General features: G+C 39.6%; 1 protein-coding gene across 1 annotated transcript; it reads left to right on the forward strand.

Moving 5' to 3' along the window:
- Window positions 1–1427: 1427 nt before the first annotated feature.
- On the forward strand, window positions 1428–12164 carry CA3 (carbonic anhydrase 3; the record flags this gene model as incomplete). The annotated part of the gene is made up of 7 exons (XM_082752345.1): window positions 1428–1464; window positions 1609–1806; window positions 5188–5306; window positions 6907–6999; window positions 8886–8951; window positions 11312–11467; window positions 12045–12164. The coding sequence occupies 7 exons, from the start codon at window positions 1428–1430 to the stop codon at window positions 12162–12164; spliced, it is 789 nt and encodes a 262-aa protein (XP_082608471.1).

Consider the following 12164-nt stretch of genomic DNA (forward strand, 5'->3'; position numbering starts at 1 on the left):
ATTTAGCTTGAGGTATGCAGTTTGAGATACTATTTAGCAGGAGACTGATATGGTTGCGGTACTGCTAACACAGAGTGACAAAGTCATGGGAGATTGTAGTCAAGGTGGCATTTGAAAGAAAACCTTTGAGCATTCAACAAAAATGTAGGGAGAAAGCCAACTATCACCATAAAGATCACTAACTCTCCATCATCTGAAAAACAGCTGTTTTCCTGACCAAAATATAGATTGCCAAGTTGCCTAATGTGGCAAATGCTTGCTTTCATTTAGAGGCTGAAATACGCAGCCTCGATTCTGATTTGTCCCAATGCTTAGTGATAGTCTATGAGATACTCGGGCTGAATTTCAGCCCGTTAGGCCTCACCAATGCTCCTTGTTGCCAGTGTTAGCAGAGGGTAATAGCTGTGGAGAATGGAGGATTGGCCTTTGAGTGTGCACCTTTCTATAGAATCATAGAATCACAGAATCATTAAGGTTGGAAAAGACCTCCAACATCACTTGGTCCAACTATCCCCCTACTACCAATGTCACCCACTAAATCATGTCCCTAAGCACCATGTCCAACCTTTCCTTGAACACCCCCAGGGACAGTGACTCCACCACCTCCCTGAGCAACCTGTTCCAATATTTGACTACTCTTCCTGAGAAGTGTCTTCTAATTTCCAACCTAATTTGCCTCTAATTTCCTACCTTTTAGTAGGCCCTGCATGCCTGAGCCACCCGTGGGCTCAGCAGCCAGCAAACGCATGGTCTTGCACCCTGCCTGGTGTAAGGCTCCCTGTGTACATGAGAATCAAATGGACAAAATCAAACTCGAATTTGACCAAACTGTAAGGAATAGGTTTATTTTGCAGCTGACAAAGGCTAGCTTTGCATAATGACATGGCTTTTCTCTGACTATGATACATCCCTTCAGGCATATAATTGCATCTTTTGGGGTTGTTAATATGGGAGCATGTGTGAAACCAGTTTGAGAGGAAGCCCTGAGGTGTGCCCACGCCGGCAGCTCGCCCAAGCCCACATCAGTGGCTTCCCACCCCAGCCCCACCGCCCGCCGCTGTCTCCCCCCGTCAGGGCGATGCATCCCCCTCAGGTCTGGCGGAGCGGTGCGCGCTGTGCACCGGAGTCCCAGAGGACTCGCTGGGCGCCGCCGCCATCCCTCTGCCTTGCGAAGGGGGACGAAAATAGCGTTTAAACCCCTGCTTGTGGATGGGTTCGGGGACGAAGGACACAGCCCCGGGTACCGCCGAGTCAGCGCCGCTCTCCCCGCACCGCCCCCAGCCCATCCCAGTCCTGCCCGTCTCGGAGGGGGCGTGGGGGCCATGAAGCCGCTGCCGTCTATAAAAAGACCCCGGGGAGGGCGAGACGGGACCACCGTGCCGCCAGCGCCGCTGGGGGGGGCGAGGCATAGGACAGACAGCGACACCATGGCACAGTCTGTGTGGGGTTACGACAGCGACAACGGTGAGAGGGGGAGCGGGGTCTCCCTCGGGTTGAAATGCCCGGGGGGAGCCCAGAGGGCAGCCCCGGGGCTGGGGGTCATCGCTCTGCTGAGAGCCGGGGTCTGGCTGGGAGGTGTTGGTGACCTGCCCTTGCGTTTCCACCCAGGACCCGAGCGCTGGCATGAAAACTACCCGATGGCCAAAGGAGACAAGCAGTCGCCCATCGAAATCAACAGTAAAGATGTGCGGCATGACTCTTCACTGGCGCCTTGGCATGCCAGTTACGACCCCGGAGCAGCCAAAACCATCCTGAACAACGGGCGGACCTGCAGAGTTGTCTTTGATGACAGTTTTGATAGATCAGGTCAGCTTTTGTTTTGGCTTTTGGGGGTTGTCAGGAGTTAAAGCTTACATAGTGCTTGAAATCAAAACACATCCCATTGTAGCTAGCCCACACGGAGGAAGTTATTTGGGTAGGTGAGAGGTGGTCCAGAGTTTATTTCAGTGCACCCTGCCTTTTATAGGTTGAGCACAGGTTGGGCAGGGAGGCTGCAGCTGCATGGACACCCCTGTCACACAGTGGAGAAGGGAGACTGAGTAGCAGCCAGGTATTACGGCTAGTACTTCCCAAAAGTAACTTTCTACATGGACACCAAGTCCTCAGGTGTTGTGTCAAATGAGTGAATTTTATCCAGGAAGGTTTAATATGCTGTCGTAGACACTTCATAAGCACAAAACTTGCATGTTGTCACAGGCATTGATCTAGATTTTGTCAGTTTGCTTCACATCCTCAGCAGACAGGTTAGCCTGTTAGTCTGTTTAGCCATGTGGCTATTTCAGATTTGAATATTTTTGAATATATTTGAACGCTTGGACACTACGGTTATTCTTTCCAGGGAAGGTATCCAATCCACACTCATTTTGTGTCTTAGGTATAACAGGGAAACTTCTACATGCTTGTCCTGGCTATTTTTTCTAATTCTGCAGATATCTCTTCTACTTATATTGACATTACATCACAAAAATCAGCCTTTGAATCTATAACTTTTCTTGGCAAAAGTTACCTACATCGTTTTGGTATGAGCAGCTACCCAAAACTGAGGTTTTACTGACTTTTCCAGGTTGGAGAAATGGATGTAGTCAAATCACAAATGCTGTTACCATTTCCCATAAGAATTTGTAAAGACTTACTTCCTTGAATGCAAAAGGAAACAACCAATTAAAAACAACTTGTTACAGCACCTCTCGCTGCATAGGACATTTTTTTTGTCTTTTCTTGATGGTCATGGTCATACTTTTTTCAACAGTGACAGTCATTGAAGCTATGTGAACTAGAGTAGTATTACCTGAAAACAAGCATGGCAATGTTATTTTTAATAGAACAAAGCAGGTAAACAGAGCCCAAAGCCTGAAATGCCTGCTTAAGCAAAATGCCAAAGATGGAATTTTTAACTGTGTAAACAGCAGAACTACAACTGTATGTTCAAAAGGGAAAAAAAAATCTACAATTAAATGAAAATCCTGACAGTTATCATTACTGCATATTCATGCAGTAATATTCAGTACATATTCTGCAGCACCTATAAAGTGCTGCAGAAGCATTACACCTACAATAAGTATGCTGCATGCAGACTACATAGCTTAATAATTGCGACTATCTACTTTGAGTGGTAATCCCAAAACTGTTCAGCAAGTTCTGGAAATGTTTAGATTCTTTTGACTCAACCTTTGACATCTGATAATGATTCTTTTCCCTCTGCTTTGTAGAAGTCACTTCAGAAAAGCCGTGAAATGGCTTTGCTATTTAGTTGAGAGATCAGTCTTGCATCTCAAGTTAAATTTTTCAAAACTGGATTCCAGAGGTGTATTAGCTTATGGTTCTGAATACAAACAGGCATCAGCAGTTAAAGTTAAAAGTAAATTCACATACCATATAATGTGAAAACATCTCAAGAGTATGCAATATTGATATTGAATTCCTTCTAACAAGAAGGAAAACAATCTAATTAATGGAAAACCATAACTTTCCTTTTTTTATTTTTATTTTTTGCATCAGCTTTGATGGCATTTTTATTGTGATTCTGTTCTTAGGAAGCTGTATAATTAATGATATACATCAATGGTATATTGAAAGGTTAAAATCACTCCTGCGTATTCTGATGAGCTCATTGTTTCCTTCGATTCCTCCATTTACAATTATAGCTACGTGTTACTGTTTCACATCTCAGAGATAGAATCTAAACTATTTCGGACAAGTACCATCTCTTTATGTTTTTGTGCTTTAATACCAATTACTGCTGCTTCTATATAGAAGCCTTAGAAAAATAATAAATTACACTTCTGTTTTAACATGGAATTCTTGTCCACAAGCACTGCATAAAATCAATCCCATGACTTAAAAGCATATAAAGAATTAAATTGATTATGAACCTTTCTGGATGGATCTGATGTGTCTTCTTTGCAGATTCCTGAAGGCAGAAATCTTTAGAAAGAGGCTGCTCAAGAAGGTGTCTGCCCAGGGAATTGTGTTGGAGATAGACCCTGATACGGTCAAGACAGCTGTAGCCCTTCCTGTAAATCATTTTCCCTCCCCAGTATGTCTCTTGCTTCTTTGGACACACAATGTGAACTCCCTGCTCCCAATTTTCTGCAGGCTGCTGCGTTATTTGCCTGTTGGAATAAAATACAATGTTTAACAGCTCTAAAGAACCAAAGGAAAAAGAATTTCAGAAACACTTTTTTTTGGTCTAATCTCATGGAAAAATCTTTTAAGTTAGAAAGGTTTCTGTTTATGCTGGAGATACCTGGACCGTTATGGAGTGCCGTTTCCAAGTGCTACACAGTATTTGATTTCTCAGAAGTGCCATTAGTAAGAAACCACTGAAAAATGAGTTTCTAACTCTGATACTGATTTAGCTTGTAAATGTAGGTTGAACGCAAATTCAGCTCTTAAAGGAAAGTTCGTTCCTTGTGCAAACTGCCGTGTAAAAGGGCAAGCAAATACTATCAAGAATTTGGGCCGCAGAGTCTATGCCATTTTTCCTATATTCAAAAGTAAAACAAGAATAAAGTGATATATCTTCTACTGAGGGCTCTATACAGTATTGATTTAGTTAGGATGATCTGCTTATATATTCAACTCAAAAAAGTAAGAGGAAGGCATGCCTAAAACCTGAGGCAGTGCTTTGTTTCTGCCTCTCTGCCCTCTGTCAATGGCTATGACAGATACCAACTTAAAAGAGAAACTGCAAAATTGAACCTTCTGTTATGTGTTTAGCACGTCTTTTATCTGTAGGTATTCCAAAACACATGATATCAAGAATTAATTTGACACCATTGGGTACAAGAGGTTTTAAATATGTTAACTTTGAACTTCAAAGCTATTGTTAGAAGTTCAAACTTGAATGCTATTTAAGCAAGGTCTTCTGGCACTGCAGTTGTGAACTGCATTATCAGCTTTCTGTGTAAGGAAACACGTCTCATTCCTGCCTTAGGTAATGAATGAAAAAATACATTTGAGAGCTTATCCTCTAGGCTGTCCCTGCTGAAAAAAAAGTCCCCAAACCTAACAAGAAGAACAGGAGTGGTGTTTTGAGAGTCAGGGTTTATGCAAATTGCTGATGTGTGGTAAGCATTATGTGCCTAGGAACATTTTTTCTTTTTAGAAGCACCCAACCATGCTGTAACCATAGTTTGCTTACAGACTAGTTTGTAGGCTGGCATTGATGCAGATTATCAATTGCAGTGCTGAGAGGTGGGCCGCTCACAGGAGCATACAGGCTGCGCCAGCTGCACTTGCACTGGGGTTCCTCTGATGACCATGGCTCTGAGCATGTTATAGATGGGGTGAAATATGCAGCAGAGGTAGGACTGAGTTTTAACAGTGGTGTTCAATACTAACTGGAATTTGGTTGTGCATCTGAACAGATTAACCATTCTCGCTTTTACGAGCATTTATTTTTTCTCTAAAATCTCTTTATTTTTTTCTCTAAACTCTGTCTGTGAAACTTGTAAATATTCATCACTTTGCAGTGGAATATGCTGCATCAGACAACAAACATATCTTTGCAAATACTAACATGAAACTTGCCTCATTGAATGAGTTTTTGCTGTATTTGTAGAACGTTTTAAAAATCCTTGAGGCAAAGTGATGTATTATTTCCAAATAGAAAGCTCTGTTTTCTGCTGATGCTTTGTTGGCTGTTAATAATTTGTGGCATAACTTGAATTACTAATTTAGTTTCATGAAGCATTATGAGTAGAAAAAAGTGTTTTACAACTGTAAATCACCTATATCCTTGAGGTGCAGAGCTTACAGGGGTTCTGCCCACCCATCATATGAGAAAATTCTGGTAGATATTTTACAGGGTCAGGATGCACATACATTGCAGAACTGACTGTGGGTGATGTTTTTTTTTTTTTTTTTTTTTTTTTTTCCCTCACATTCTTTAGGCACAGCCAAATTGCATTAGTATTCTACTTTCTGTGACTGACTACAGACAAATTCTGCTTCCTCAAGCTACTTTTTGGTTAGTTCAAGCACAGACTTCTTACTCTGCCTTTTTTTTTTTTTTTTTTTTTTTCAGTATTTGGGTATTTATAGACAAGAGAAGAATGCCTGGAATGCATGACATTTTGCCAAAATGTGGCCAAAGATAACATGGCTACTCTACTGTTATCCTTAGCAATTATATCTTTATTCATAAGGGAAAAGAAACAGCATTACACAAGTTTGTATTCAGGAAAAGTTATTTTGTTGTTATTTAAAAAATAAAATAGTTTAAAAAAAAAGTTAAGAATTTGCATTCAAAATATTCACCAGACTCCTATTGTTTTGTATGGTACCATGGTCCAGACACTGCTTATTTTGAGACACTGCAGCACTTCTAGCTATTTACAGGATATTTTTCTGGAAGGAGATAGAAAACTTAAAATATATCCTGAAAATAAGCATTGTTGAAAGCAGAAATATGAAGGAACCCCCAGGTTACAATCTCTACTCCTCTCCAGTATGATGTGCAGAGAACTGTAAGAAATAAAAAACAATAACAAATGTACTAGATAAAACCCAGTGTAAATCCCAGAGCTGATTATCTGCATAACCTGAAGATCTACTTGAGTGAAGTGCATGTCAGTAGGTGCTATATGCACTGCATGTGTGCATGTCACATGCTTGGGTTGAACTGTGTATAGCTGAATTGTCTGATGAATTTGTAAAAGACGTGTGGTAAACTCCATTTTCTTTCCTTTATGCTTCAATCATATCTAAAGTGTTGTGTATAGAAAGTGTGAGCACGTGGAAGCGTGGGAACATGAACTGGAGATACTTATGTGTAGTTTCCTTTTTCATGTCCATTCCTTTACTTGCTGTCTAGTGGAAATTTCTTAATATAATGTAAGAGATTGGAAGACTGCACCATTGGCAATTTCTCGCATTTATAACTGAAATTTTATTGATTTTTAGTTACACATGGTACACTGGAATCCAAAACATGGCAATTTTGCTGGAGCTTTGAAACAACCTGATGGTGTGGCTGTTGTGGGCATTTTTCTGAAAGTAAGTGGCAAACATTCAGTTTTCATATATTTTCTGTATTTACCATATTTTACCTTTATTTTTCCCTATACTATATCATTTTACAGGAAAACAGTCAAAGTGATGCACAGACTGAAGTCACATATGTCCTTGGGCCCTATGTCAGCTCTGTGCTGTGATGTGTACTGAGTGAGAAGGACTCTCTGTATAGGAGTGTTTCCTCCTGCCCTTTATCTGCTAACAGGTATTATTATATCTACCTGTCAGCAGGATTATGTTGACTGATTCACTCCCTTGATCTCTTGATGATCCCTACATGAGCTGAGAAAAAAAGAGAGTTCAAGAAACCTACTCCAAAAGACTAAATACTTGAAAGAACTGACAGTAAAAGGAGCTCACTGAACATCTTAACCTTGAAATAAAGCAGGTTAATAAAAAATATTACAATACTGATATTTTGCAATTGATCTTTTTATAGACAGAAATCAATCCTCGTGTCAAACCTGTATGTGCACTTACATGCAAACAACCAAGTAGGATAAATTATGCAAACTTCAAATATGTTGTTCTCATTGTACCCACAGGTGTGATCTCCAGGTTGAGCACAGTGTCAGAGAATATGTCCCCTTTTATTGCCTAATCAATGCTAATTTGCATTCATACAAATGTAGCAAAGGGATATAATTAATTTTGCCACAGTGCCCTTGGACAGACTAAATCCAATGCCATTTTAATTCTGTTATACCGTGAACCAGCCTGGCCTTTTTTCTTGTAGTTATTTTAAACTGATAGTGATAGAATTTCAGCACCTGTACAGATTCTCCCCTATGACTATGTAGAATCTCAGTGGTTTGGAAGGGACCTAAAAGATCATCTAGTTCCAACCCCCCTGACATGAGCAGGGACACATTCCGCTAGACAATGTCCTTTGATTATTTTTCCTTTGTCGTCTTTTTTCATCTATTCTGGATTAAAATTTTGTCTTGTAAAGCACAACTTACAAAGTATAACATTATGTTCCTATTGATCATGCTAAGGTCAGCTAAAAAGTCTACAAAAGAAAGTAGTATCACTCTGTCTTCGTTGGCCTTTCATTTTTTTCTTGCTCTTTGACATGAGTCATTGTTCTGCTCTGGGTTTGTCTTGTTTCATGACTGGATTTTGAGTATTGCTAGAACAGAGATTGAATTATCTCCTGAATAGTGGAATTTAATCTTTTTGGTAAAAAAACGTCATTAAAAACATGTTTTATGCATACTGTCTTTACTCTCAGATGCAGAGCCATGTCAAAGCTTTTGGTGGTGCTGAACGTCATGAACACAAGCAATAGAGTGATTCCAGAGCTTTAGGGGTTCATGACATTATTCTCATCACATGTCTTACATCAGGTCTGATCTGACTGCATATGTGCTGCAGGATATTCTGTGTCTGTGAGAGCCCTGTATCTTCATTACCAGCACTTTCCTGAGTGCCCATACATCTCACAGAAATTGTGGGTTGCTTCCAAACCAGGAGCCAAGGGCTGGACCCTGCAGGGTCTAGATGACACTGCATGTACAGTTTGTTGCTCAGACAGTGGGAGCTGTCTTGTGGAGTCTTACAGCACACTTTTGAATTACAAAGCCAGTTTTCTGTTAGCATCAGAGTCTTCTATTCTGGACATTGTTTTAACAGACATAGTTTTGTGCCAGTCTGATTTGGATGCTCTGAGGGTGTTGTCCGTAGGTTCATGCCCGGTGGACCCTGCCAATAAGCACACAGAGTTGGAATCCACATGGATGCCTTTTTAATTAAATAATTAAACTTGGGACTGCAAAGGTACTGCTGCCTAACTTGATGGATGTGATATACATCTACATACTGTGGAGCATGATAAAAATATACAATACTTGTGCTTTGCATTACAGGTTGGAAAAACTCCCAAACCAGAAATGAAGAGAATTCTTGAAGAAATAGATAACATTAAAACCAAGGTATCAAAACTTGCTCTCTCTCACTCTCTCTTTTTTTTTTTTTTTTGTGATAAAATGTAGTTGAAAAGCATCAGGAGTAGAAATTAGAAGTTGAGATTCATTCTTTTTGGCATCATTCTGGTACCTAACATTAGCACTGGAGGTGATAGAGTGGACTGTGAAGCAAGACACTTCTTTTTTTTTTATCGAAGTAAGCATCTAACTTTTCACTTCTGTAATTATTCATGCTGAGGATGATATTTTGTCAGTCCTTGCATGCATAGCTGATAATCTTATTGGCACTGCTGTGTGTAAATAAGCTAGTGTACAAACACCAAGAAGAAATTAAAAGCTTTTTGAATTTGAGGCCAGAGGACAAAATGCTTATCTAAGGACATAAGTCCATACCTATTACATACATTAAACTGCAGAAGGGAGTTTATTTGCAGAGAATTATGATGCTACTTCTTAACATCATTATTTAACATAAACTTATCTCCTAGGCCTACCTTACCATTCCACTTCATGAAAAGCCTTATGATTCTATCTAATGATGCTAAAACTCATTTTTATGTATGATATTGAACATATCACCAGATCACTAGGACTCGATTTTACAAAGTTTATAAACATTTTCTTGCAAATTTAGCAGAATTTCTTTCATTTACTTTAAGTATATATATACTTAAAACATGTAAGTTTGTAAATACTTACTGCCATTGATGTGAAGGTCTGAGTCTAAAATCTGTTATCTCCTCACTCAGTCTTGTTAATTTTAATGTTTCAACCTTAGCTTAGCTTTTCTTAGCTTTCATTACATTTCATTTCTTTCTGCTGAGGGAATTGAAGGTCAATTTTATGCCACCTACTTTGTCAATGATATCAATCTTAATATAGTTTGAGCTTCCTCTTGTAACCCTTTTGTCCCTTTTTTGCTATTTACATGCAGAAGAGCTTTGCTACAGTTGAAAAAAGTTTATAAATTGCCCTTTGAAACACTGTGTCTCATATAATTATGACTAGGTGGTAGTGATAACCACCCCATTACATCATATTCAGGACTGCCTTGTGGGCAGAATTTATGACTTCTAACTACAAAAATGAAAAAATAGAAGAAATCTGATTTCCTACAGATACTGTTTGTTTTGGTTCTGGGAAAAGCAGAGAAAGATAGGCCATGTGCAATCATACAGATCTTGTATTTTATTTCTTAAACTTTCTGTTCCTGTCATAACATACATTTAACCGAGACTGTTATTTTTCAGGACAGATTAATGGATGGTATCATCAGTGTATTTATCTCACGTGCAGTCTCAGTCACTGTGATGCGTTACAGAAAGAGTAGCTTTTTGGCCACTGTACTGTATTTACTGAAAAAGCACAGTTTTGTTTGAAGCTATTTGCAAACTCATTTTCAGAATTTACAGAATAATTTTGTCAGGAAGACATTTGGAATCTTGATGCTATTCCTTCTGGTGGTATTTTGTGCAAGGATGTGTGGAAAAGGTTTCAGTTCCTCCCATTACACTTTGTAGGGTAGTTCTCTGTTTCTGTCTACAGAAGATTCTCTATTAGAAGAGCAGCAATTTGGAAGAACAGATTTTGCTTTCCAGAATTGCTTCCTAAATACCAGTAGAGAACTAAACTTTCTTGTTTAGTTCTTGGTCACCTGCAGGGGAGACAAGAAAATCTCATTACACTGCTGTTGAGATACTCAAGTATGCCCTTTAGTAGAAAAGAAAACAGGAAATGTTGTCTGGTGTCTGCTGTTCTTCCTTGTCTGGTGATGCTCACCTTTAGTAAAAAGGCATTCAAGGTCCTGTACCCTTCCAGGGAGTATTTCAGTTTCTTGCTTTGTGTAACAGTGCCAATAAAAAGATTAAAAGTGTCACCATAGCAATGTAAGTAGAGAACAGTTTCAGGGGAAGAAAGATACAGATTTAAATTCCTTGAGATAGAGAAGAAGAATGAATCTTAGATAAACACTTGGCCACTGTTCTATTGGATAAAAATGGTACCAGAACCTACAGTGCCCTAACTTTTATCCCAAATGACCCCAAATAAAACAAATTTTGATAATCAGTAATTAGTTTTGAGGGCATGGGGAATAGAAAAATATAGAAATGAATTTGCTTTGGTCCTGTACAATTCAGGCTGCAATTTCTCTTAATTTATTAATGGAGTCAAAATTTCAGTTACTAATTTCAGGGCAGATACTTAACGAGACAAAAAGGAGGTTGATCTCTTGCATTAATCTTTATATTTAACTACTTCCCCTATAACATTGATGCTGGTGTCTTTCATGCTGTATATGCCTAGAATTACTTAATTGATTTTTCATGTTTTGTTTTGTTTTGTTTTGTTTTGTTTTGTTTTTTAAGGGGAAAGAGGCTCCTTTTCAGCACTTTGATCCATCAATTCTTTTCCCCAAATCTCGGGACTACTGGACCTACCATGGTTCATTCACAACACCCCCCTGTGAGGAGTGTATCACTTGGATTCTCTTGAGGGAGCCCATTGAAGTCAGCCCTGACCAGGTAAACTCCAGCTAGTTCTGCTACTCCTTTAACAGTTCTCAACAGTTGTGCACCATGTCAGTGTAATAATTTGCAAGCCATATTTTACCTTGCATGTTTTGATAAAGAGAGCTTTAGCCGAAGGCTGTGAGAAATTGGCTTCAAAAAGAGTTAAGCTGAATTGAACTGCAGAGCTGGCCTTGAGAATTGGGCTGTCTTCCTAGACATGATCTGGAATAGCTTCAGCAGGAGTGTTTGTGGGATCCTGAAGACCAGTGCAGGCAGAATTGCCCCAGAGGCACAAAAGTTGGTCCTCTCAGCAGGCTCAGTTCATTCTTTGTACTTCAGTATCTAGTGGCAAGTAAGAGTAATGTCTAGCAGGTTTAATAAACTATTGGTCCAGGAAAACTACTGACATCCTAAAAATTGTAAGTGAGAAGAACCAAACTAGCTAGAACCTGTAAATCCTAATGATAATACAAATTAATGTATTGGTTGTACAATCAAATTCCTCATCTGTCTCAGTGTTTGTTCTAGGCATCAAGGTGCTGTTTCCAGATGAATTTACGTGGCCACCTTTTATTTTTCTTCCTTGCAGATGGCAAAGCTCCGTAGCCTTTCCAAGAATGGTGAGAACGAAGCCATGAACCCACTGGTTGATAACTGGCGCCCACCTCAGCCTGTGAAGGGCAGGGTGGTGAGAGCCTCGTTCAAGTAA

The sequence above is a fragment of the Aythya marila genome (genome assembly GCF_965140915.1).
Source record: "Aythya marila genome assembly, chromosome: 2".
Taxonomy (NCBI): Eukaryota; Metazoa; Chordata; class Aves; order Anseriformes; family Anatidae; genus Aythya; species Aythya marila.